The 27,930-nt window shown below is 39.2% G+C and overlaps 1 protein-coding gene across 1 annotated transcript; it reads right to left on the bottom strand.

Annotated features, from left to right (window-relative positions):
• Positions 1-5,281: 5,281 nt before the first annotated feature.
• On the bottom strand, positions 5,282-27,711 carry LOC149300787 (oxidoreductase NAD-binding domain-containing protein 1-like). The gene is made up of 7 exons (XM_089484931.1): positions 27,596-27,711; positions 27,162-27,228; positions 25,635-25,741; positions 16,472-16,613; positions 12,578-12,820; positions 7,131-7,239; positions 5,282-5,436 (listed from the first exon to the last, which is right to left on the bottom strand). The coding sequence occupies exons 1-7, from the start codon at positions 27,709-27,711 to the stop codon at positions 5,282-5,284; spliced, it is 939 nt and encodes a 312-aa protein (XP_089341057.1).
• Positions 27,712-27,930: the final 219 nt, after the last annotated feature.

Consider the following 27,930-nt stretch of genomic DNA (forward strand, 5'->3'; position numbering starts at 1 on the left):
TAGCCACATTTTGGCACCTCCATATATATTATGAGATATTTCCGGTCCCTTAAATAAAATAAAAACATTCTAAACACAAGCGGCCCACACGTCAGCCTAATTTCACCTGTATGTCTAGACACTTCTAGCAACTGTACCCAGCAGAAAACTATTAAATTATTCCATCACTAATTTACGTTTTCTTTAGTTATGTTCAAAAGGTCATAATGGTTTATCGAATTTTAAAAAGCGCATATGGTATGTGTTATCTTACTCCTTTCCTGAAGTGCCAAAAATAACGCTAATCTAGCAGACCCATTTTGCAGCTTTTCTCCTTCATTTAATGTCAAGAAATGAAATCTAATTTGATCATTTATCTAGCAAACAGTCATTTCTCAGTTTGATTAATATTTCATTCAATCAATTTCATAAAGAAGAAAATGAAAGGTCAATTTGTTACTCAGGTTGGTTTACTTTTAAAGTATTTATGTATGTTTTGTAACCTAAATAATATGTCTGTTTTTTAGTTTAGAATAGACATTGTAAGCCTTAATAATTCTACACAGCAATCAATGGAAATCAATTACGCACGCACCAAGCAGATAAAACCTCCTTGGTATATTATGTATTTAATAAAGATACCATTAAAGGTGATGTTCCACCTACTCATTTTTTCAATGCTTATGTTCCTCTCTTTAAAAAAAATTATTTATACTGTAATTTTCTTATCAAAAAATTTCATCTGGGGACTCTACAATCTACAATGAAACCAATCTGCTCTGTTAGTCCACCCATTTCTGACATCGCTGAAGTGTCAATGGCATTTCTGCTCATTTTCCTTTTCTCTATATGAAGCAGCACTTATAGTGCTATATAGTGTTATTGAGGCACCCTAGGTGGCACCTTTAACACCCACTTTATGTACACCTGATTATTACACCAACAGGGACTTTCATGACATCACATTCTAAATACCTAGACAGTAATATGTAGTTGGCCCCTACCCATCTGCAGCTATAACAGCTTCCACTCTTCATGGAAGGCTTTCCACAAGATTTTGGAGTGTTTGTGGGAATTTGTCCCGTTCATCCAGTAGAGCATTTGTAAGGTCAGGCACTGATGTCGGACGCGAAGACCCAGCTAGCAATCTCCATCCAGTTGATCCCAAAGGTCTTCGATGGGGTTGAGATCAGGGCTCAGTGTGGGCCGGTCATGTTCTTCGACACCAAACCCATCCAACCATGTCTTTATATGTCATGCCGGAATAGAAAAGGGCCTTCCCCAACCTCTACCAACAAAGTTGGAAGCATAGCATTGTCTTGGTATGCTGAAGCATTAATATTTCCCTTAACTTGACCTAGTCCAAACTCTGATTTCAATAATTAAGGTGTGTCCCAATACTTTTGTCAATATGGGGGTGCACAAAGACAGGTCACTGTAAGTGCTATTATTGTGAAGTGGAATTGTCTTGTGGAAAGCCTTCCCATGAGATTGGAGGTTGTAGCTGCAAAGTGGGGACCAACCCCATATTAATACCCATGGCTTTGGAAAGAGATGCCCAACAAACTCATATAGTGGGTCCACATACTTTTGATCATACAGTGAATATTTCACAGTAACTGGATATGGTAGGTTGAGGGAGAGCAACGAGAGGCACTGCTGTGGGTTAAACTAAGGAAGATGAATATTATCACTGTTTAGCCTACCAGGAACAAATTGTAACTGCACTCAGACTGGAATCTAAACTATTGCATGCCATCAAGTGTAGGCAGGTGAACCAGAGGGTCTCTATCAAGGCTCTTACTATCTGGATCTCCCCCATTTAATGAAACAATAAAGGGTAAAGATATTACATGGCATTGTGATGCTGCAGATTTTTGTTACTGTGTGCATACAATTTGTCACAGCACACAACATTAGTTATGTTTATCTGTCCTCTTCCAGGCAAGCTAACAACTGTTCAAATCATCTTGAACATTGGTACCTAATACTTTTAATATAAAGACCCATTATTATTTTGAAAAACCTTTGGGAGCACATATAAATACAAATTGGTTCTAAAATATATTTACTGACCCGATGGAATTGTGGTCACCAGCAATTTTGAGCCCAAAGATTAGGGACTAAATGTGCTACGCTGGCCTGAAATATGGTGGATGATTGCTAGCAACTACAGGGAAAGCTGTATTTTATTTGTGAGGTAGTAAGGATCAGATAGCATGTATGGACACTGCCGGCACCTGTAATGACAGCATTTAGATCTTCACCTAACACAGAAAAGTCATACTACAGGAGGTAAGCATTGAAAGCACGTTTCGTTGCTTTGTTTAATGCCTTTAGCTGATAATTGTAAAAACCTAACTTTACAAAGGAACAAAAGAAATAGTCAATGTGTTCATGTATGAATACACAAGATATGAGATGTGGAGGACTAATCTTTACACTGGTGTATGCATGAAATGTTAAATATCCGAAAAAGAGGAAGCTAAGCAATTAAATAAAAAAAAAAGCATAAAATCCCTGAGGTTAAGCTGCAAGAACATAACAGGAAGTATAGACTACTTTGCAATATGGAAACAGCTGAAAGCTTGAAGATGGAATGTAATATTGTCACTATTATTTTTTTTATCACAAGTAAACACACAGGGGTACCTCTAGGGGTACCTAGAGTATTTGGCACCTGGGGCGGATCCTGTATGTGGCACCCCCTCAGATAAACACACAGCACACTTAAAAACAGCATAACCACTATCACTATACACCGAGCCAGACATTGATGGTGGTACAGCATAACTGCTATCATTATATAGTGAGAGCAGGGTTACCACATCAGCCATATTTTCTAGGACACATCATTTTTACATATTGACCAGACCAGACAAAGTGCTGTCCAGCAGTATGGATAATGTATAACTGACTAATAGGTTCCCTAACATGAGTCCATGCATCCCACATACTGCAGGGCAGCATTTTATCCGGGCTGGTGATGAATATGAAAAACGTATACATGTCCTGGAAAACATAGCCTATGCGATCACCCTGAGACAGACATTGACGGTGGTACATAGTGATAGGACTTATGCTGTACCACCGTCACCTAGATTGCAAGCTTGCAAGAGCAGGGCCCTCTTCTCCTTTTGTGTGGGTTTATGTGATTTTTTATTTTACTGACTAAATGTAATAGCACTACAGAATCTGCTGCTGTTATATATATTCATATAATGTAATGTCTGGCTCAGTATAAAGTGACGGGAGTTATGATCTACTTTAGAGGGTAACTCCCATCTCTATATACTGAGCCAGGCACTGATGGAGTACAGCATAACTCCCACCACTTTACACTAAACAAGACATTGACTAATGCTTTCTCAGCCTCCCTCCCTCTTTCTCTCTTCCCTCTCTTTTTCTCTTCCTCTCTCAACGTCTTCCTACATTTTCACCGTCACTGTCACTTTTCCTCCTCCTCTTCGTTCATCTGTGTTCTTCAGGTGCAGTGAGCGTGGCTTCAGTGTTGTGCACCGGGGTATGACATCAAATCCCGACGCACAGCCACGGTTGCTGCGCGCATCGCAAGGGAGAAGGATCGGAGGTCTGCATTAACAGTTAACCATTGAAAAATTTGAGGTCACTTGTTTTTGAAAGAAAAACACATTGTGTTCATTAAAATAACATGAAATGGATCAGTAATGCAGTGCAGACGGTGTTGATGTTGTAAATTACTATTTGTCTTGGAAAAAGCTAAGTGACCCCCCCCAAACTTTTGAAGGGCAGTGTATGTTTATTCACCGATTGCAGCAAAAAATTAATTTAAAGTACCTTTAATAAGGTATAGTTATAGCTAAGCTCTCAGGAAGAAACAATAGTCATTTAAAGAAAACGTTGGGAGGTAGGACAAAGTGAAGTTTATATGCTGGGCTTCACTCCGTTTTTTTCCTTCCTCACATCTGATGAACTGAAGGGTCATGATGGGTAATCTCACTAAAGATCCTCTATCACTGCTCCACCAGTGAGACTTTTACATAACCGGAGGGGATATAGTCAAGATTTCTACTCTCCAGGACCTGGACCTGCTTCCATAAGCCCAGTCAGCCTAGGCCAGAATATGCCACCAAGTCGGACATCAGTGCTTAGTTCTAGAACCACAAGTTAGAAAACTAAATTTTGAGAGGCCTGTTCTACCAATCCTGACCCAAAACCAAATTTAGAGAGTTTGCTGGAAAATGTATTTTCTTTCCCAAAGAATTGGAACCATGGGAAGACTAGTCCATTTTTCATGATGTAGACACTCAGACCTGAATCCTCAGTGGCTCAAACCTTAACCAGTCTTCTGTCTCATCTTAGAGTCAGGATACTCATATTACTATCCCATGCATGTTTAAATACCCTTACTGCATTAACCAGAAAAAAAAACTCACTCTGCTTTTATTTTGTCATTAGGTATGCTTATGCATATAACAACCAAATAGTATAGCATTTATTGTCTTTAGGTGTGTGTTGGACTAGAGATTATTCTGATAATAATGGAGGTTTGTTAAAATCTTCAGTTAAAGGGTCCAATGAAAGATCAGTGCTCTGTGTTAACAAAGATGGCGGTAACGAAGATGAACGGACAGAAAATTACAAGATCGACAATCATTGTGTGCGGGCCTGGGCTACACATCTGGAAAAATTAAGGATAATCCATAGGGGAAAGACACAATATGACTTTTTAGATTTTGTGCAATAAATTTTGGTGTTAACCAGAAGTCAGTAAATCCTGGAAAGCCTTTGCGAAATATACATTTGTGTAATCACTTATATTGAGAAAGTAGAGAATAGTCAGAACTGAGAGGACGTGGGAGCCACATTCTGAGAAGACTGCAGGCAACACGTCAGAGCCTATTTCACAGTTCTGTACAGTAGCTAAAGAACCATCGGGTTATAGAGAGAAAACTAGATTGTGAAATGAAATGAGATACCAGAAGACAAAAGTGATAATTAAATAAAATACATTTTATATAATTCAAGTACATGATTAAAAAAACACTCCATACCTTTTTAACACATTAACAGAAGCCGAGCACACATTAAAACCCATGACGATTCAAATGAATCAAGTTTCATCAACCCTTGGAGTGATGGCTGTTTAACCACAAGCTTATAATTTAAACATTATTTAATGTCCGCCCTGCCCCTTTTTATTCTCTCCAACCCTTACCAACATAATAGACACATGGTACAGGAAAACACCGTTCCTTAACGAGGAGCTAAACTGTATCTCCAGTCAGTCATTCGCTGTCATCTTAAGGATACACAGTATGTTCTACCACCATTTTTCAAAGTAAATCTGGTCTCTTGGTATATGGAGTCCTTCGAGCTGTTTGCACATGGATTCTATCATTGGAGGTGGCCCACAGATGTAGCACAGATGATCATGAGAGACACATTTTGCTAGATCGTTTGTAGAAATTCTCCCCTCTGGCAAAAATAAAGAAAAACACAAAATCTGATGTACAGGAAAACTATAACAAAGGGCACAAACATAACAATCTCCTTGTGGTTGTTGAAAGGATAACAGAATTATACTATCCCTAATTACTAATATCAAAATCTGTAACAGCTTAGAAAGTTATTTACTTAGTGTTGATTGGTGAGTGTTAAAGTCTGTCATTTAGTTATTTTTACAGAAAATCAAACTAAAAATGCACAAACCTGGCTGGGCTGACCTTGCTAATTATTAATAAGTAACATTTTGTTCTGCTCACTGAAATAGACCATTTCACGTCTATCACCCTCCCAATCACTCTCTGCTTGCTGGCTGCTAGTATTTAGGGCATAAATGTCAATTCTGAGTGGTTGCTAAAATATTTTCCTGTTAGGAAGCGCATTGCCATTTTTCTAAAACACAACACAACAGCCGTATCTAATTATTGCTGAGAGAGGTGGCAAATGAATGCACCTTTCATAAAAGAAATCTTCAAAAAACTTCACTTGTAGAGTCTATTAAAGTTAAGTATAAAGTTTTATGTAAAGTTCAACAGGCAGCAGGCGGTAAAAAGCTGCCATATGTTGTTGTAAAGTGCGGGTTTATTTGCTCTCAAGGTCTAGCAAAAAGGTGTGACATTCCATCACCGTATACACCTTATGGGCGGAATCATTCGCTTTTACGTGCACACATGGATTTCCAAAAAACCCTTAATATGGAGATACTCGGTTTGCCCTTTATTCACAAATAAATTATATGAAACCTGCGGGATCAGCATGGAACTACAGGAGGGCAGTTTTCATTGCCTATAATTTAAGGAGCTGGTGGGTTCTAGACGATGTGTTAGAAACAATAATTAACCTGTGTAATCTTCCCATCCTCATTAAAATGTCAAACCTTCAATTTTATGTTATTAGTACGGGCCAGGATAAGGTTTCCCCATTGTTTTAACCCCACTAACCTCCACTACAATGACACGCATTCCCAACCAAAAAAATAAAAAGCCTTTATGCCCCCATTCACACGTCCATTTTTTGTTTTGTTTTAAGCCACATGGCCCAATGGAAAACATTACCCTCGTAATTTATTTTATCAATTTATATTTAATATTTAACAATTTACTATTAATTAGTTATAAGGGGAGCCTGGCAATATACCAAACTGTTATGCTGCTATTATCATTGCTTGATCAGGAAAGAAGAAAGTCAGGAAAGAAGAAAGTTTAGAATCTTTACCAATTAAACATTTATCCCTCTGAAGCTTTGTATACAAGTATTTTTATGCAAATCCTAACATTAGCGGTTTAACCCCCAGAAGTCCATCAACAATCCTAGCCTAACTTAATGCCATTAGGGATATAAAATAAATCAGGACTTCTGGTGGCAATTATGGAGTGGTTTGAGGTTCACCAAAGTAATGTTCTCAGTGCCAGAAACATTTATCTGAAATGAGATTTACTCGGGTCGAATTTGACATATCTGGTTTTTGGTGCTTTCTTAGTCAAGTGGATCACACTGCTGATGTCTTGTGTCTTCCTGTTAAAATAATACATTATACACATCCATAACTTATTGTCAAGAGTACCCCTCAACCTGTAAATTAAACAGCATCTGCATTCCTGGACACTGTGTCCATAATAGCTCATGATGGGTACTTGAACGGTCTCCATGAACAAGACCCAACTCACCAGTGACAAACGGCTGGAGCTCACAGCAAATTGGAGAGTTCTGCTGCGTGACGTGAAAGCTGCATTTGATCTTTCCAGGAAAGCTGGTTACCAGACTAAGAATGTTTTTCTGCAAAATTTAAACAGACAATGATTAAGTTGAATATTTTTGCAAGGAACAGAGAATACAAAACACAAAACTTCCTGCGGCGTGTATATTTGGAAATGAATCATATTCACTCGAGGCGCAATTATTGCTATTCTTTCAACAGAATATTGAAAATTGGTCCAAATTAAAAATGGCTACCTGCAGGGCTTTGAATGAACAGAACAACAGCCTGCTGCTAAGCGCTCCAATCAATCAGCTGAATCTATAGCCAACAGTCTTGCTGCATGCCAGAGTCTTCTTAAAGGGGAATTACTATTAACATACTGTGATACTTAATACTTGAATTAGACCCAATTACATTAACATGGCTGATAATTTAGGAGTAAATATTTTGATCTGTGGGATGGTGAGCCTATGCCTCGCTCCAATGTAGTCTCTGACTTATTTCAGCAGGACACGCTGATGGCTAGGTGGCATTGTTTAGCTTTCAGTTTATAAAAAGTGCAAATTGTATGTAGAAACATAGGCACTTGCCACAGATCCAAAAAAAAACCAGAACCTAAAGCAATGGCCCATTTCCATTTCATGAAGCATGGTAACAGGACACAATTTAAGATCACATTGTATCCATGCTTACATCTAATGCCATTTATGAAATGTGACCAGCAAATAGAATTTGGCATATGTACTCTAAACCAGCTTGCCCCCTGCAAAGTAAAATTACCTTTGCAGATATTAGCATTATTTCACTAATGGCCATGTGGTAGCTCTGGGGTTGTATTTACCCAATTTGTAGACCTGCTAAGAAACAGATGATTGCTATTATGGCCTGAAATGTAAAACCATACACTACATAAAAGAGGGTTTACTTTCTTTTTTTCACACGACTGTAAATAAACTCCACGTTGTCCATCTGTATCTAGAGTATTAAACTGTACAAAAAGGAATGTGCATTGACCAACAATTCAATCATTCCTTTACCTGTTATTCTTACAGTCTTGGAAAATATGTTTAGAAAGCACTCAACAATGCAGATGGTACAGGAAACCTATATCACACCACAACTATTGTGGAATGAAGTTTCCAAAATGCTCTTCTTAGTCTGACCATAACTACTGTAATCAGAACTATTAAAAGATGGACTATTTAGAGGGCAACTATTCCTTAGAAGCACTCTACATCAATCACAAGCACTGGCGCTGCTGGTGGCTGTCCCAGCCAGCGTCACATTCATTGTCACTGCTGGAGGATTTGGGTGCTCGGTTCCAAAATGGCATCCATATTGGTGTCAGGGATCGGCTGTTCCATAGGAAGAACCTCCCATTACATCACGTGCCATTACTAAACAGTGGACAGACAGTGATGTAACACCACCACCCACATATTACGGGTAGACCTGTCACACAACAGTAGGCATCTTGGAAAAGGGGCACACAACTGTTGGGTAAGTATGATGTGAACAAAAATAAATACAGCCTTCATACTTTAATCAAATCAACGTGAGAAAAAGACAAGGCTTAACACATTTTGCACTTTAGATGGTACTTACTCATAATCTGACATAATGCAGGGTCTAAGACAAAAAAAGTGTTTGCATTCAAGCCATTATAATTGTGCCTTATTTGCAAAATATTAATATAGTCCCCACAGATATAGTAAAAAATAAAAAATGATACTTTTCTTATATTCTTGATCGACCGAGCCACATTGCATTACGAGCCACTAACAAAGGCTGAAATTTAAATTGTTCTCAGTCTCTTTTTCCTGAGATGTGTTTGTAAAGGCGTAGGTTTGCATTTTAGAAGCATTAACGCTGTTGATTTTCGCTCTGCAGCTGTGAATGTAGCAGAGGCAGCCCATTTCCTTACAAATTCAAAGCAGTCAACAAGCTAGCGGCAAAAAGCAGTTCATATTCTTTTGTCGAGACCACTTATCCGAGGCATGGCTTCTCCCTATCCCACTGGGCGCTACTTACACGCACAATGAAACAGCCTGCCAGGCTGGGCTTTTCTCGATAATAAACACCAGCAGGACAATTTTTTTTTTATTATAAAAACTGGTCTCTATATATAGGAGCTAACCTTCAAGTTCAGAACTGAGAGTTCTAGTTAAGGAATAAGGTACGTCTCAGGAGAGACGTCATTAGTTGGTGGCAATAAATGCACATCTTGGGTTTTATACCATAATAGTAGGTACAAAGTGGTGTTCAAATTTAAGTATTTTACCATATGTGTTGGACAGTGTTAAACCCGTTTGGTGACACCTGCCATACTTTTAAAACATTGAAAACAAAATGTTCTCCTATGCCTACACAGAAGTAATTTACAGAACAGTTCATCGTTCTTATATTACTGAAGTACCGTATTTGCTTGATTATAAACAAGTTTATTATCCAGAAATAGTCACGGTAGTCTCAGACCTTACATCTGCGGAACAGCCGACTAGAATCCTTTTCCATGTGTGATGTAAGACAAAGTCACTAAGATCTGACACAGTGGTAGGGCTTGTGTGAAAATCTTAATACTCAAGTGAGGAAAGATGATAATGGGCAGTTGGGTTCTTAGGAGGAACAAACAGGGTAGCTAGGGGTGTATTTTGTTATGATAGTAGAGATATAAAAGGGGTTGAGAGTTGTTAAGGTCTCCGTGCGTCAGAGACAGGCATTCCTTCATCTTGGGGCCCTTGTAACATAATACCCATTAATGTGACTGGTCTTGCCCACTCATCTGGTTGCACCCATTTAATTATTTTATAGTAAGCAGGAGAAGGGCTGCTCCAAGTGAACCAGTCGATGAAGCTCACAGGTAAGCAGCTGATCTTTTAAGACAGGGCTTGACAAATTTGTTTCAAATCTAGGAGCCAGCTAAAAAAGTTAGGAGCCAGGATTTTGTTTTTGCCCCAGCACTCACACTTTGCCTTTGACCCCAGTTTCCCATAGGCATCTTTGTCACTAAACATGGGACTATGGGAAGCTATTTAGTGACAAGGATGCCTATAGGAAATTGGGGACAGAGTTTGCCCTTGCCCCCAGTCTTCCATAGCCATCTTTGTCCCAGCCTCCCACTGCCAAGCATGCCCCCAGTTACTTCAACTTACCTGACCGAAGACCACGATGTGCACTCTGTTGGATTCCCACTCTCAAACATCTGTGTGATGCAGACAACACCTCACTGAACGGGGTTGGCACCGCCAACAATGGTCATTGAGCAGCACTGGTGCCACTCGCAAAAGTTATTGAGCGGCGCCGGCTGACTCACTTCTATTTAGAATTGACAGGGGTGGCATTTTAAGAAGCCGTCCCCGTTGATCCGAAATAGAATTGAGTCAGCTGGCCAGCGCCACTCAGTGACCTTCGTGAGTGGTGACAGCCCCGTTCAGTGAGGAGGGTGGGTGGAGTAGATGCAGACAAGCCCGCTGCTGCCGGAAAGGAGGATCCAGGTCCCCTGCAGCACCGCAGGGGATTTGGACCCAATTATAGGTTTGGCTCATAAACACCTAGGCGCAAGGACAAAATTATCAGTCGCCTTGTCGAGCCCTGTTATAAGATATGTCAGCTGTGATCAGCAGCCTCCTGTTGATAAGTCACTGGGCACAATTGGTAGGTTGCGAGTATCTGCTTTTAAGCTATGCCCAAGGTGGCTTGGGACAGTGATGTCAAGGGTGATTTTCTATCTGTAGTCTAGATCTGACTAATGGGCAGCATACAATGTCATCACAAAGGAAAAACCTGTTTCACATTCACAACTGCAAAACAAAAAATGCAAAAGTGTTTATGTACAAAGTTTAGAAAAAAAAGAGCTGAGCTACAGCATTGTAAAATTACATAATGTGCCAAAAACATTTAGTTCTGGGTTGCGATCTCAGCGCTTCCGCCCCATAATATTTTCAAGTGGAAAAAGAATAAACAATATGGATAGTGCCTCCCTAAAGCTATCCAAATACAAACGTATGAGCTGTGCATATTTCGTTGTTTCATCTTCAAAGTGATTTCTGAAGGTATTTTCTATAGGATTATTTTGACTTATTCAGCAAAGTAGTGACATTTGGTGAGAAATTGGAGCATGCTAAACCCCTCTCCAATTACTGCTTTATAACCTTGCTGCAAAAGCAATGACAGGGAAACTTTCACAGAAGGGAAACACAAAATTGCTACACAAACTGGTATTTTTGTATATTTCACATTAATCTCTACTATCCTGACTTTTCAAAAAGTAACGTTATTTATGGGAACATAATGCCTGAAGTCTTTAGAGGGCCAGTTCTTCTATAGCAAAATAATTTGTATCAATGGAACTTGTAAACTTTATATAAGGTCAGACAATTGTAATGCATATAATATTTAGTTCTATATATCTTTCTATCATCCGAGATGATTAGAGACTTATTTCACTGAGCCGCCCAGCATAAAGCATGGTTAACTCTGAGAGATTCCTTTCAGATGAAGCCACAGGGTGAACTATGTGTTATACAGGATCATGGCAAAGCAACTCTGCTGCAAATTGCATCTTTTCTTAACAAACCCAGGAGAGAATTATATTTTGAACAGGCTTCCTGAATGGATAGTGTCATACACGTCAAACTGATTTCCACTTTTTCATCATTTTCATCACCAAAACCCTTTTTCGTCTTTTTTTTTTTTTTTCTTTCTTCTTCTAAGGAAGCTTTAAAGCAAGCACTTCACTACAGTCTGGACCGGTTAATGCATTTCCCAAATGGGCACAGTCAAACTCTTCCATATTAATATTCTCTGTGATATTCACCGCTGTATGTGGCTTAAAGCCTCTGGGAGTGAGGTACATGGTAAATATAACTTATTTTATTATTTGATGGCATGGTTTAGGCTACTTTTAGAATTCACTTTTCATGTTCATGAGTTCCTAGTCATAGTTTGGAAACTCAAGTATTATCCAAAACTTGGTGGGGCAAAGCCCCACAGAAGAAATCTGTAAAAGTCTACTGTACAATATAGTCCTCCCTCTTGGACTACTCAGGCCCCTCGCATATTACATTTATACGTCCCGTAAAACATTTTTATCTGCTTTCCTGGTGAAGAAATTATGCTGATTATGGCACTTGGGAAATCAAGTATTTCAAAATATGGGACCTATATTATGAATGAACAGCAAATTAGATTTAGTATGTTAGATTTATAACAGACAGCAAATTCTAACGTTATTATCTAAATTAGCGTTTCTAGTGTTGTCACTTGTTAGCATAGGCAGTTGAATGTATGTCATATGTGATTGACTCATGACCAACATATGCCTCGGAGGGGACATTTCTGTGGTCAAAATTCTTATAGCAGGCTATAAAGTTACAATACATTAAGGTTAATAAAACCAAGAATGTTTGAAATTACCTTGAAAAGCAGCTCGCTGGTGTTTTTGGCACAATAATAGAGTTTTACGCTCCCTGTTTGGAAACCTTTTCCTGTAGTCGCCAGAGTTTTGTGAAGGTCAGCAACGTGCAACAGAATGGAAAACAAGGGATTGATCCCTACTCCGCCAGCTATTAAGACCAGATCCACCGGTGAGTCGGAAGGTTGAGGATCATAGTAGAATTCTCCGCCCACTCTTAGAGCTACTTCTGAGCCGAGTGAACACTGAGGATAAGAGAGAGCCTTTACAAATATAAACGTACATCATGCAGAGAGAGAGAGAGAACACTCTAACAAACATTTGTGGAGCAATGGACACGTCCAATAGTACGAATCAGCTCAGGAGTTATCTCAGTTATGTTCATTAGGTGTGCATGATTGCATTTTCCATAGAGCATGGATTTAAGTAGTCACCGTGTTGCTAAAACTTGGTGAAAATAGGATGTAATAGTTTGGCGAGCTCAATAGCAGGCCAATCACATGTATTCTTGCAAAACATCAATGTCCATATCACCTGCAACTGACTGACTGCTTCTATCCCACTAATTAAGAACTTCTAATGAGCATGTGCAGGATGCATACTGAGGTATGCTCTCTGTATTTAGTAAAGTCACCTGGGGAGGAGTTACATGAGGAAACAGATATAAGAGTAAGAAAATTAGATTAATGAATGGTGGCACGGATTCACATGCAGTAAAACGCATTGAAGCCCATAAATAATGAATTCCAATATGCGTTTAACAAAAAAATTCCTTCCTAATTATATCAGACATTTAATGAGGTCATGGTGTTACGGCTCTGTGTATTAGTGCACTCCATTACCAGTTAAATGTAAAGCAATAAATATACTGTATAAAAATATAATATATGGTAAACAAAACAAAAATTACGTTAATTTTGTTGGAAAGGAATCTTTTATATAAGATTTCAGCTCCAAGTTATAGAAAGCACTCCCAAAAGTGGGGATATATACACGAAACATTGTGAATGGAAGATGGATAAAGCAAATATAGCAAGTAGTAACAGAAATCTGTGGGAAGCTGTATAACTCAAATGGAAAGATCAAAGATTAGACTATAGGGCATAACAATATCTTAAACCCATGTTCCTTTTCAATCCTTCATTTGGTCATAATTAATTAAAATAAATACCGTATTTTTCGCTCCATAAGACGCAGTTTTTTTCCTCCCAAAGTAGGATGAAAAATCAGCCGCGTCTTATGGAGCGAAGATGCAGGGAGGGGGGGGGGGGGGCAACGATATACCGTATTGGCTCGAATATAGGCCGCACTTTTTTCCCCCACTTTAAGACTTTAAAGTGGGGGTGCGGCCTATATTCGGGGTCTAGCGCCCGACGCCAGGCAGCGGGGTCAGGATACAGATCCCCCGCAGCGGTGCAGGGGACCTGCATCCTACTCCCCGATACGCTCAGACAGCCTCCCCTGCCAGCACTTCCCACGGGGGGGGGGGGGTGCCGGCACGGGAGGTTGTCTAAGCGCATCGTGCGGATGCGTTTTACCTCTGCACCCCCCGCGGACTTACCGGAGCAGACTCCCGGGTGTCTTGCGGGGTCGGCGGGGGACGTCTACGCAATACAACTTCCGGTGCCGGATGTGCCGCACCGGAAGTTGCATTGCGTAGATGTCCCCCGCCGGCCCCGCAAGACACCCGGGAGTCTGCTCCGGTAAGTTGGGGAGGGGGGGACAGTGGCAGCGTATCTCGGGGAGGGAGGACAGTGGCAGCGTATCTCGGGGAGGGAGGACAGTGGCAGCGTATCTCGGGGAGGGAGGACAGTGGTAGCATATCTCGGGGGGCGGGGGGGGCAGAGTGGCAGTATGTTTTTTGGTGCTTTTTTAAAGAAAAAAACTTTTTCTTTAAAAAAGCACCAAACTTTTAGGGTGCGGCCTATATACGGGGGCGGCCTATATCCGAGCCAATACGGTACTCACCAAAAGTGTCCCGGACAGTCTCTGTCTCGCTTCGCCGTCCAGGGGAGGTCTTCATCTGGAGACCGCCGCCTCTGTCGCCGCCTCTCCTCTTCTCTGGTCCGTTGCGACGGCTAAGGGCGGACTGGATGGAGAGGACGGGGGGATTTGACGCAAGCGCCGTGTCACGTATGGCGCCGGCGCATGCGCAGTACGGCGCTTGTAGTCCAACTACACTTCCCATCATGTCTGACCAGCTTTTTTCTGTGCAGGCATGACGGGAGGATGATGTCCTTTTTTTATAGCCCATTTTTTAGCTCAAAATATTTTTTCCTTTTTTTTTCTCCTCTAAAATCTAGGTGCGTCTTATCAGCAGGTGCGTCTTATAGAGCGAAAAATACGGTAGTTATAAAAACTAGGTAAATGTGTTTCTTGTGTATATGCGCGAGTGTTAAGTGTCGACTGAGGCTATAGGAAGCTTTTAGTGACTAAATGAATATAAATTACTCTCAAGTTGAAGCTTTGGGGACCCAGTTTTTATAAAGTTTTAGATGGTGAAATAAAATTTTACTGCTGGTATACAAGACCGTATAGTTCACAACAACCGTCTGATTAGCACATTATTCTGTAAAGGGGACACATGACACACTGACAATAAATACACTTCTGAAAACGGTCATAACTGCTATCTATATCAAACAGCGTATTTCTGCTTCCATACAGTTTTTAAACCTGTCAGCCATGACCTTGCATCTGACGTTCTGAAGTTTATTACATGGAAATCCCTTCTTAAATCATTTTTGTTGGAGCAGCTGCAAAGTTTGACCTTGAATTTATTTTCTTCTTCTGATTAAAAATTCTACAGCAACTCCTACAAACTTTTTTTTTTTTTTTGAAAGAGTCCTCAAAGTGTCTTACAAGCTGCTTGATAAGTGTGACCTGGGAGTGGGTACAAAGTGCTTTGATGATGAGCTAAAAGACAGAAGGATCTCCGGGTCTTTGGATGTCAATGTATTCCTAGAACACGGAGGTCACATACGTTTGCAATTACGCTGGTCTGTAAAGTCTGAATACAGAAGAGACTTGGCATTAAGGACTTGACCTTTACCCTAACAGCTTGGTGCTACCGCGTCCTGTGTATTTGAAGTTCAGAGGCGCATACATGAGAAAGAAACCCCTCACAATCCTATACACACAGGCAGCGCTTCCCGTTTCATTTCCTCTCCCGGAGAATGTGTTTACGCAGCTTCAACACCTACAATGCAGAACCTAGATTTCTACACAAATGACTGTGAAAGAAGAAGTACGAAGCCCCCTACACAAACAGGAAACTAATAAAACAATGTGAATTGTAACCCTGAGCCAGCAAAAAAGGTTGGATGTTGAAAATGTTGAATTAAAAAATCCCACAAGACCATAACCAAATGGCTTATTCGCACCGCTGATAATGGACTGTCATTTCTCCGTAATGCTTTGGAGTTAATGAGAAACAGCACCGTGTGGCAAGGAAGTGCGAGGGGGGGGCAGGCGGAAAACGTTTTTATGAAATGACAGACAAAACATTGCTGCAGATTTTAAAAACAGATAAATCTCTAAACAATGATGTTGTATAAACAGATTTATTCCCCCTACTGTTAAAAAAGTTAATGGGTAGCATATAAAATATTTTGCCAGTAATTATTCAAAGACCCAGTCCCTTTTTATCATTCTTTCTTATCCTCAATGGGTACTAATGCCACATCCCTGCTACCTCTAAAACATAAGAGTAACATTTCAGCAATGTAGAATACCCATGTCAGAAGTAGGTGTCAATTGCTTAGTACAGACTCCTGGGCAGCTGTAAATGGAGCGAGTAGGCGTGTGGACTTAAGTACATCTTTCAGGTCGGCAGGTGCTCGGGAACCTGTCGACAGTCCAATTAATGTGTCTTTAGAAGCAAGGCAATTCATTACCTGCGTGTGAATCCAGTGGGCAGGAGGGTGTAGGTTATATTTGACTGCTAGCTCTAGAACACCTTCTCTTTCCAGGAGGCCAGGACTTGAACAAATTGAAAATCCTCCAACTACAGGAACTCCAGGAATAAAGAAGTCTACCCTAAAAAAACATTATGGAAAAAAGTTACATACTTCGAGTTCACTTATTCTAGGTTTGAAAAGGATGCTTTTAAATTCTATTATATGTACACCGATCAGCCATATTATGACCACCTGCCTAATATTAGGCAGGTGTAGGTCCCCCTTTTGTCACCAAAAGAGCCCTGGCCCATTGAGGCATGGACTTTACTAGACCTCTGAAGGTGTGCTGAGGTATCTGGCACCAAGACGTTAGCAGCAGATCTTTTATCTGAGGTGGGGACTCAATGGATGCATCCTGGCGCCATGTGTTCTCCAGGTAAGAGACGCACACGCATCCGGACGTGATGTAAAAGAAAACGTGATTCATCAGACCCGGCCACCTTTTTCCATTGCCCCTTGGTCCAGTTCTTATGCTCACGTGCCAATTGTAGATGCTTTTGAAGTAGACTGGGGTCAGCATGGGAACAAACTGCGATGCACTGTGTGTCCTAACAGGTTTCTATCAGAACCAGCATTCTTTTTCAGTGATTTGAGCTACAGTCTGTGGGATTTGACCACACAGGCCAGCCTTCGTCCCCCACGTGCATCAATGAGCCTTGGTTGCCTATGACCCTGTTGCTGTTCCCTCCTTGGACCACTTCTGATAGGTACTGACCACTGCAGACCAGAAACACCCCACAAGAGCTGCGCTCACCCAGTCATCTAGCCATCAGAATTTTATCATTCTTCCTGCTTCTAACACATCGACTTTGAGGACGAAATTCCAGTTGCCGTCTAATATATCCCACCCACTGTCAGGTTCCATGATAACAAGATTATCAGTGTTATTCACTTCATCTGTCAGTGGTCATACTGTTATGGCTGATCGGTGTATGTATATATTCACACATTTGTTTTATTTTATGCCCTTGTCTATTTATATAGAAAAAAAACATTAAATAATATTTGTCAGGGCTTAAAAACAAACAAACATTCTTGTTTGTATGACACCAACACATTGCACATTAGAAGTAAGCAATAAAAAAGCAAACATGCCCAGAGCTATAACAAACACATTTATACCCAGGTTAAAAGGATATATTATGGGCCATAATTTATTTAAGCTTGGAAAATAAACTATTTTCCATGTTGCCGCTATATTAAGCTGCACATGCGTATTTTCAGCTGAATCTGGGGGAAATATGGAAGCTTAAAGTCCGTATCACATTTGGCTAAACCACATATAAGAAATGCTGCTTTTAACCCATCTCACTGAACAGTATGATATCTCTACAGCCTGAAGTCGCAGAGAATACTTAATATATGTCACAGCATAATATATGTCACAGCAAAACGGTTACTATGTCATATAAGATGGACTAATGATTATACACATTTGTAATACACATGAGAGACAGAATACAAATGCATCTAATTGTGAAATAAATGTTAATCTAACTGAATTCAGCACCATGTTTCTCCGGACGATTATAAAGAAAGGGGAGCTTTTTTTTAATTTTTTGGAAAAAAGTAATAAAAAAATCCTATTTATAAAAAGGAGTCATAACTTTAGAATAAGCTATGAAACAGTACATGCTCTTTTAACAGCAGCTCTGAGAAAATCTTTACAGAATACATGAATTGCGAACTTCATAACAATAATGCATCTGGTATAACAAAATAACAAGGTCATGCAGGCAACATCCATATTGTATTAGATCTCGATTTAAATTATTTATTAGGTTCGGAGAGTTAAGAACGGCAAAGAAAATTATGCAGAAACTTCTATAGGAATTGTGTGAACCCAGACATTCCAAAGCAAGAGATTTTTATTATTAACTGTGCAATAGTAAAGGTTTTTTTATGGTTGGTAACTTCAGAAATAGCATGTAAGACGGCAAAAACCTTGCTACCGTAAAAACATTGATGCTTAAAGATAAGAGTGTTTTGTCAGACTTTTTCAGGGTTATTTACTGAAGGGAGAGATGACAGATTTGGCAGTAGAGTTGTGTTTCAGTTCTTACACTATACATTACGAGTGCCAATCTAAGTGATCTTCAGCTGCAGGAAGAGCTTGGCTGGCTCTGCACAATACATTGTTAGATCGGAAAGATGTCTTCAAAGTCTCCTTACCCACTGAATTATGAATTATACGGGGCTTGCTTGGCCCTTAAGTTGGTGAAACTTGTTAGTGTTGGTCCTTTGTAATGAATACCAAAGCGAGATTATGGAAACTACAGACCTCCTGCTGCCCTACCTTCTGAGCTACTGTCATCTGAGAACTTGTTTATATGAAGAATAATATATTTTTTTTTACACAAGTTAATTTATAATTATTTTTTTTGCTCTTTATACACATATTATTCTGTTTTTAGGTCTGTCAAACACAAATATACTCATACCCAGCAAAACATTTTGAGGGACACCATGAGGGTAAAGAGGGACACCATGAGGATAAAGAGGGACACCATGAGGATAAAGAGGGACACCATGAGGATAAAGAGGGACACCATGAGGGTAAAGCGGGACTGGGGATTTGGTACTAAAGCGGGGTACTCCCTACTAAAAAGGAACGCATGACTGATGTACCTTTTCCTCACAGAAGATTGAGCTGAGAGCGCTACAGGAAAGCATGTTTTATTTTAAAACAGAGGAACCAGAATAGCGCACTTTTAGAAAGCTTGCAGGATGACTAAATTATGTAGCCAAGTGTTTTGTGTGTGAAAATATTAAAGGAAATGTATAAAAAGCAGTTCATATCCAGGTCTAGTGTTTTAATGAAAATACAGTGGAAGGTGTGTATAAGCACACTGATATACTGTATATTAGTTGTAATGGTGTGTTTCTCCACTACAAACGTATTTTTATGACGCAACCCAACACGTTGCACTACGTGTTCAAAACTCAATAATTATATAGGTAGGCGAAACCTAACTACCTGGTGTTACGTACATGAAAAGAGGGAATACTTTCCGTTTGAATAATCACTTGGTGCAATTAGATATCATATCCTGACGCAGCATAGACATATAGCAAATAATGAGGAAAAAAGAAACCCAGCGTAATCATCTTATTTAGTTGATTTCCTATATAATATTAAAGTGTATGTGTCACCGAGCTCTACTACTCCATGGCGTATGTATCTCAGTTGGGCTTCAGGCAAAGGAAATCACATTTAAAAGTATGTTTAAAATAAGCAATATCGCCTTCTATAAGAAAAGGTTAACAGAATAGAATTGATAACCATTACATACATTTGCAATAACTGGGAGTGATTTGTTAATCGATTAATCAATTATTCAATTAACAATTTATTCTTAATTAATTTATATTTTAATAAAATATCTTATGGCAATAATAGAAATGCTAAGTTCCTGCAAATGGTTTTACATATCAAGACAAAACAACAATCATCTGTTCCTTGGCAGGTCTAAAAATTAGGTAAACCTCAGATGAACAACACATGACATGATTTATTCAACAAAGCCAAAATGGAGAAGCCATGTGTGAAAAGCGAAGTACCAAAGAATCTCTTTTTTTCAAATGACTATTTGTAACTGTAATCAATTCTATTCTGTTTTAAATAAATTACAAAAGGACTAATTAAGACTTGATTAAAGAATACCAAACAAACACATATGAGAGGGGCCGGCTACTTCCTTTTTTCGAAGCACCTTGAAGAAGTTATAATAGCAAAACGGACAGGGTGCACTGGTGTCCTGATCGACGCTTTGTCCACAACACTGAAGGTCCAGACATATTGAGAACGACTCCCAAATAGTTCCTGACATCAGGAAACCTAGTGAAAAGCTAGGTTTGTGGACTTCGGATTTAGCTTATTTTAAAGGTACAATATTGAATGTGACTACCTTTGCCCGAAGACCAACTGACGTACATACATTACAGAGGATTAGCGCGCGGTGACGCAGAGGAGCAGTGGGTTGCTGCTTTTCCAGGCAAGAAGAAGAAGACAGATCGATTTCTTAAATTTTCTCCTGAGGAAGCCAATATTGGCGAAACGCGTTGAGATATTTTGGAAAACTTTACAATTATTGAAAACCTGGACTTTTATGGACTTGATGATCATCCACTTATCTTTTTAAAGGACACTGCTCTTACGCATAACCCAGTTGTTATGCCTACTTGTTTGTAAGTTTTTAATCTATATTCATTAAATAATATCTTTTTTATTGCACTTTATTTCGTTTCTTATCTTCTACACAGAAGCTCCTAAGACGAAAGAGAGTATGGATTTTTGACGAGCTTTCAATTTCTTATACACTTGTGAGTGCAACTAACATCTCTATTTTTATTTTTTCGTATTTACTTATTACACTATATTTGTTTTATTTTTTCCCACATATCTATGCGCCCCGACCTTTGCCTATACATCAAGAAGCAACCTATATTAATATTACATTGGAGTTCAGCTAAATAAGACGATCACACTATATTTCTTTTTTCTTATTATTTTCTATATATCTATGCTATGTGAGGATATCACATGTATTTAAGATTATAGCACTGCATTAAGTGATTCTTTAAACAAAGTATTTCTCGATTTTAGCCAGCACTACAAATTTAAGTTAAATTGTTTACTTATAGATCAGTTAATACATGTAAATGTATGACATTTTGTTTGTGGGAAAAAAAAACATGGTTTAGTTATTTTTTTTTACATATGCCCTTACCTGTTAAATATAATACTCCTAGTAAAAGTGCTTAAATATACTAAGATCAATTTTTGTAAATCCTAGTATAATTGCAATGAAAGGAGGGCTTACATCCAAAAAAGTCAATACGTTGCTAATGTAATAAAGAAACCAAAGTAAGCCATTACATTGATTTTACCACTGGTTTTAAACTGGCGAGTTTATTATGCCTTTATGCACTAATGAAAAACATGTTGTGTGCACAAAGATTAATAGTCTGAAATGCAATGACGTAAGATTGCCAGGCTTTTGAAATAATTTGGTTCCAGTAAGAAAAAGTGTATTAGGCCATTGAATGTTGTTTTTGTAAAAGAAACAAAGCCCATGATATTTTAATACAACCATTAAGTAAGGAACATAATATAATCATACAATACATGGCAAGCTTTACTCATACCAGTTCTCCATGACATAATTGCTTTCCTTAACCCCTCCAGAACTAAGCAAAGCAATTTGAGTTAACACACAGACTGTTAAGAGTCTCATCCTTACAACGGGACTGTACCTTTCCAGTGGAATACTGGCTTTGGAATAGAAACATTGGTGTTGTTTTGATGATGCCATTTTGTATTTAATTTACACCCGAGTGTGTGTGTAAATATATATTTTCTATCATAACCAGGGATTTTTTGTATAATAATAATAATAATAATGGGAAAAAATTAATAATTCTAATAATAAATATTTAACTATACTTCATAAAGATTAACCAAATACGTTTTATGGCACAGAAATGTCCTTAAAAGAGGGTATATTTTTAGTATCATTTGTTCATAGCACCCTCTAGTGCAACAATGCGTATATAACAATCATAACTTTACAAAGCCAAACCTTATGTGACAACATACTAACCCATCTAAGAATAAACCTCCCTCAACGCAGAAAAGGGAATATTTGTACTTAACAGCTATTACGTTATAGTTAAACTATACATTTGTGTGCAGTTCCGTAGCCTAAAAATGTAAATGCTGTGGTTTACGGACGTGACTGTGGCCTTTATTTATAGTTACCATCCTCCTTCTATAAGGACAGAGAACTGCCCACCACATAGGTGGTCACTGAACACATCATCCCCCACCTGAGTGGTAAACCTACCACTACATCAATGTATGGATGGATGATGCATTTCTGGTAAGAGACTGCTGTTACCCTCAGATCCCATGGGAACTTTTAGAAATTTTGTGGCCAGCATCAACTTCTTAAATGATGAGAGAGTGGGTGAGCTGGGACAGGAAAAGAGACTACTTTAAGGCTAGGTTTCCACTTGGTTTTTTTATGCTAAAAACGCCCATAAAAACGCCAATAGCGCCACCTGGCGTTTTTTTAGTGGAAAAACGCAGCAGCCAGATGTTAGCTGTTTTTCAATAGGAAATCGCAAAATGCCATTTCCACTTGGCGTTTTTCTGTCTGGCGTTTTTTCAGTCCTCTTTGGCGTTTTTCTGCTTTTTTGGGCTCTGTGGCAGTTTTTCAAAATCGCAGCATGCTGACGCTCTGGCGTTTTTTCAAGGAAATCTTGGCGTTTTTCTCCAATAGAAGTCTATGGGAGAGAAAAAATGCCATGAAAAAGCCATGTGGGTTTATTGCCTTGGCGTTTTTTATGGCGTTTTTTCCACAGTTACAATGCAGAGGATGGACCCAGTATCTGTGTGTCCTACGAGAAATAGGCTGAAAACAAACAGTTTCACACAAAACAAAGTCCTGGACTGGTTCATATTGAATTTTACACCATTTGGAACAAACATGCCATTACAAACAAACATACCCGACGCATCAACTGGATCCTGCCTGCCAAAAGCTACAGCAAACAATTTGCACCATCATTTGGGCCCGATCTTCCTAGAGGAGCAGACATTCGGAATAAAGCATGCCTTACAAACCACAGAAAAGAGACAAAAGGGGTCTACCAAGTAAATGACATCGGGGGCAGATACTTGCCATTTATCCTAATCCCTTTTAGCTGGGTGAAACTGCTAACTTGTAAAGGCTGGAAAAACTGCCTAAGGTCAAAAAAAGCAATTTCCACAGAAAGGCTAAAACGCCAGAAAAAACTCCAGAAAAAAAAGCCAAAACGCAGGAAAATGCAGTGGCAGTTATCTTGGCGTTTTTCATCAAGAAAAAAAACGCAGGACAAAAACCCAAGTGGAAACCTAGCCTAATACGCATTTTTACAACAACAAAAAAACCCTGCTTCCCTGACACAGCATTTGCAACCATACTGCAAAATCCTCTTTATTTCAACATGTTCTGAACTTTCTCATCACGGATTGGTTGCTTAAGCTCTATTCCAACATTTACAAAAATATATATATATTTTTTTTTAAATTAAGAGGTATTATTATTTGCTAGATTAAAAAATAAATGTATACCGAACTGCAAAACAGTATGGAACGTTTTTTTTTTAAAATAATACACAGAAGGGTCAATACTGTTTCGCTGAAAAACAAAGTAATTTCGGAACATGATAAGCTGTGAAATTAAACAGGAGCAACCCTTGTTACGCTGGCAAAAACAGGGCCATGAACAGAAAAATAATGCAATGTTTGTACTAAACTAGAAAAAAACATTATACGTTGACATAAACCGAAATAAACCTCCTATCAGTAATTCTTCTATGGAAACAGAAAATACATTGTCGCAGAGGGATATATATCGCCGGCTGCTTTCTCATTGGTGAGAATACACCATATATCACATACAGCCTATGGTCTTTATTGAAACAGTAATTCCTGATTAGAAACATAAGGTAATTGTAGCTAAAGTAACCGTATATCTCAACGGGCAGCGGAGAGTGTGAGAAAGAATGTATAGGGCAGACCCTGTGGGGAACACGCATGTTCTTTAGTGCAGCAGCAGAATCGAAACATTAATAGACAATAACGTTTATTCACTTAAAGGAGAGTTTGGGTTTCAGCTTCCTTGCTTCGCTGTTAGTTAAGAAAAGACAGCAATGGGAAGTTTCTCCAGCATGAAGGACTGAGCCGGCCCTGCATGATGCTTAATTCAGCGTGTAAGGAGACTTTGAAGACATCTAACTGATTTAATTGTCACTGGGGTCAGACCCTCACAATGTATATGGCAGTCAAGGGGCTGAAACATGAGTCTCCTGCAAACTCGCATGCCTTTAGTCAATAAATCCCAACGCACCCACAAGGAAACGGGATGGATTTGTACATTGTTTTAACCAGTGCAAACAAGTTTATATAGACTGTGCATAGACAAAACGAGAACAAAGTAATACCAACCTCAAGTCTGCTAAATAAAATGGGGCAAGCAAACTAGAACCATGCAAAATGCATAACATCTACATAAAAAGTTAAGCATTCCTAAAACAAGATTCTTCATAGAACCTGAAAGTGAAATATTACTATTTCATATCAACTTTATACAACATAAAGATGACTGTGCTGCAGGAATAATGGTCTCCTGTTTCAGGGGCCCTGCACATCTACTACCATTTTACCTGGTGGTGTAGAGGTGTTCCTAAATAGTACATACCGTGGACTCAAGGTACCCGATTCTGACATCGTAACCTGGTACCTGCACGATGTAAGGGAGCAGAACAGACTCCCACGATAGCATCCCCTGGAACAACTTTCATAAGACGTAAGGTGGTGGAACAGAGCAGCAATGGGCTACTCGCATAGGTAAAAAATTAGAAGCTACAGGCAAAATATCTTAGGCTATAAACACATTAAGAAATATCTTCTATAAAACTCCAAATCGCCGATGCTCATGATATTCCCAGAGGTCTCCGGGACAGACATTATGAAAGGTTCTAATGAGAATTGTGTCTGTTTCCTAGTAGGATATCCTGCTTACTCTACTAGCGGAAAAGGGACTACAGTAATTCAGGATGCTGCTCTTGTGGATGCTTTTATTTTGGCCTTGTAACCCAAAAATCACACACACAAAAAACACTACATGTCGTTCTGTAGTCACTAATATCCTGCTCAAGGGATACCTTGAAACACAGTTTGTGAAAAATAGCCGAATATTAGGTCATAGTTGTCTTATTACAGGCAGAAGTATACAACAGCTGAACAAAAAGCACATTGCAAAACATAATATATATGACATTTCTCCTCTACCACCATCTGTCTTGTGATAACTTTGATCCAAGTTAAACAGGACAGAAACGTTCATGGTTATCACAAGCTTTCTCCCAATCTCACCACCTCTCGTCACTAGTTATCATGTGTGGCACCAACGTAGGGAATGTTACTGAAAATGTAGGTTAAAAGGTGATGTTCATACATATTCTTGAATTAGAAACAGCCTATCGGAGGCATCATTTTCCGATAATCCGAAAAGCATCACATGTTATATCAAGCAACATAAAGACGTCTTACCACTGTCCAGCTTTAAAAGAAAATTCATTGTTTTCAACAGCAAGTCGCACTCTCTTCACAGTAGCAGACTCGTTGGTGATCCCGCAGACCTTTGCAGGAGAAATAATCTGAGAAAAAGAGTAATATTCAGTTAAAAGAATTGAGACAAGGGCCAACACACTGAATGTTTTGTCAAGGGATCGTATGAGGTCCCCTTCTTGGTGATGGATATAGATTAATGTCACATACGCACTTCTCGTGGTGGCATTCCGTGTGTATATACATTTATGTGGGGGTTATCTCTATATCGATGTGGTTATGCTTATTAAGCGTGTGTGAATCAATGTATGTATGTATGTGTATTATGCCTTTGTGTGTCTGTGTAACAACAGAAGAACAGGAGCAGCTTCCATGACAAACGTAAAGGTTTATTCTTATACTGCCTCATCTGAAGGGTGCTTGGTTATGTTCGCTAACTTTCATGCAATTTTGTGTAAACAAAATCTTGTTCTGTATGATGCCCCATCCACTCCCGCACCCCTGGCTTTGCTTGCAGTTCCCTGCCTGCTCCCTTACATCCGATTCCTGTGCATGATACCGCCTGGAGCTTTCCAACCACACGGTGAATGATGCTCTGACAGTCTAATGGTTAATATAAAAAGTACCACATTTGTAGAAATGAAAAGTAGTAATCCTATTGAGCAGTTAATGCGGTGTATGTGTAACAGTGTTGCCACCTGACATGACGCCTATATAATTAAAACTTTCACCAGTTGCACTATGTATATAGGAGAGGGAATGACCCCAAAATAATTCAACAACAGATGCCAAATTAAATGTAAAGTTTACAATGTTACTGTCATTATTCGAAAACAAAACATGCAGCGTGTGTGAATGAATCACGTGAAGGATATGCATAAAATATATTCGGAAGTCTCTGGTAACCAGCTACCAGTGCATGGGATTTAGGGTACTGTATATGACACTATGTAGATGTGTGGATCAATTTAGAGCGTAAATAATATAATTTAATGTTTTATACAAGGACTTTCTGATTAATAGCACTAGTGCTCTATACAGCGCTGCTAAACTGCATAGCCCTGGACTGGTTTTGTAGGTGTGCCCAACTGGTTCACACTTTACAAGGGGGAGACATGTTTTCTTATCCCTCCTGGTCCTCAGGGCAGACTATTTTTTCTCCCCAGAGCAGCCATTTGTGTTTCTTGTTCTAATGTCCCGCCATAACATTTAGTTACCTTGAACTATGTATTAGTTGTTTGGTGATAGGGATATCAGGTAAACATTGCAGTTATCACACTACCTTCTCAGAGTAAGGGGTTAGAGGTTTTTTAACTTGGATCTGCTCAGGTCTCACTTTTAGTTTAATTTCCAACAATAAAAAGGAACATTTTGGATATATATGGTACGATGACCGAGCAATGCATTTCAATGCAATACTCACCCACTTTGGACCAAGAGTATACCAAGGAAATACTAAAGTAGAAAGAGAATGCTCAAAACAATGGAGTAGAAAGAAAGGACACTTACCTCGTGTCTAAAGGTATTGGCTGTTCTCTCCAAGTGGTCCGTTTTGCTTTTAGATGTCATTCTCCGTCTAGTTAAAAAAAATATAAAAATCCAGATTTCAGGGTCACAAAGTTACACTTGGTCTTCAATATGCAGATAAATAAATTCATTTTTAAATAAAAAATCAGAAGTTACACGAAAAGTTTGCAAGAGGCCCTTTACTGAACACGTACCAGACATGAGCTGTTTTTGCCGGCCAGAAATAATTGTGCTAGCTGTTTTTACACTGAATGACATGCATCAGTGTTACTTACGAAAGCCCTCTGTCCTATAACAACAGCAACAAAGATCTACTGTTTGAGAGTTTGATGAGCATCTCTTTCCTAAAACAAAAGAACTGCCATCACATCACTTTGCAAACAATATTTAATAGCGCTTGTAGACAGATCACCCACCTATTCAGGAGACCGGCGTGCAAAGCGCAGGCCCTCGACAGCAATGGTGCCGACTGACTAGTGAAAATTCCAGTTGTCCCTCTGAGCGCTTGGCAAGCAACTGCAGCAAGGGCCATGCTTGAGGTTAAAAGCAGATGATTACCTGCGGAATAAAGACGTACAGCAAACGAATGAAGTGAGTGACATTATTATTATTTTAATGTTTTACTATGATGAAAAAGGACATAGATTTAACCCATACAACAATAGCGCCACAGACAGTGCCAGCATGTGCACAAAAATGTATTTTCCAATTAACATAATATATACAATTCTTCACTGCTCGTGCGAGTGAA

This window comes from Sceloporus occidentalis, unplaced genomic scaffold (assembly GCF_023333645.1).
Source record: "Sceloporus occidentalis isolate IW3139 unplaced genomic scaffold, rSceOcc1.0.p SCAF_23, whole genome shotgun sequence".
NCBI classification, from domain to species: Eukaryota; Metazoa; Chordata; class Lepidosauria; order Squamata; family Phrynosomatidae; genus Sceloporus; species Sceloporus occidentalis.

Bases quoted from the DNA above. Each gene is read 5' to 3' on its own strand.
- LOC149300787 (XM_089484931.1), bottom strand. From the start codon at position 27,711: ATGGCCCTTGCTGCAGTTGCTTGCCAAGCGCTCAGAGGGACAACTGGA. The intron at 16,614-25,634 runs GTAAGACGTCTT...ATGTTTTTTTAG, and splicing joins TCTTTTAAAGCTGGACAGTG to GGTAGACTTCTTTATTCCTG. The intron at 7,240-12,577 runs GTAATTTCAAAC...TAAATTTTGCAG, and splicing joins CCAGCGAGCTGCTTTTCAAG to AAAAACATTCTTAGTCTGGT.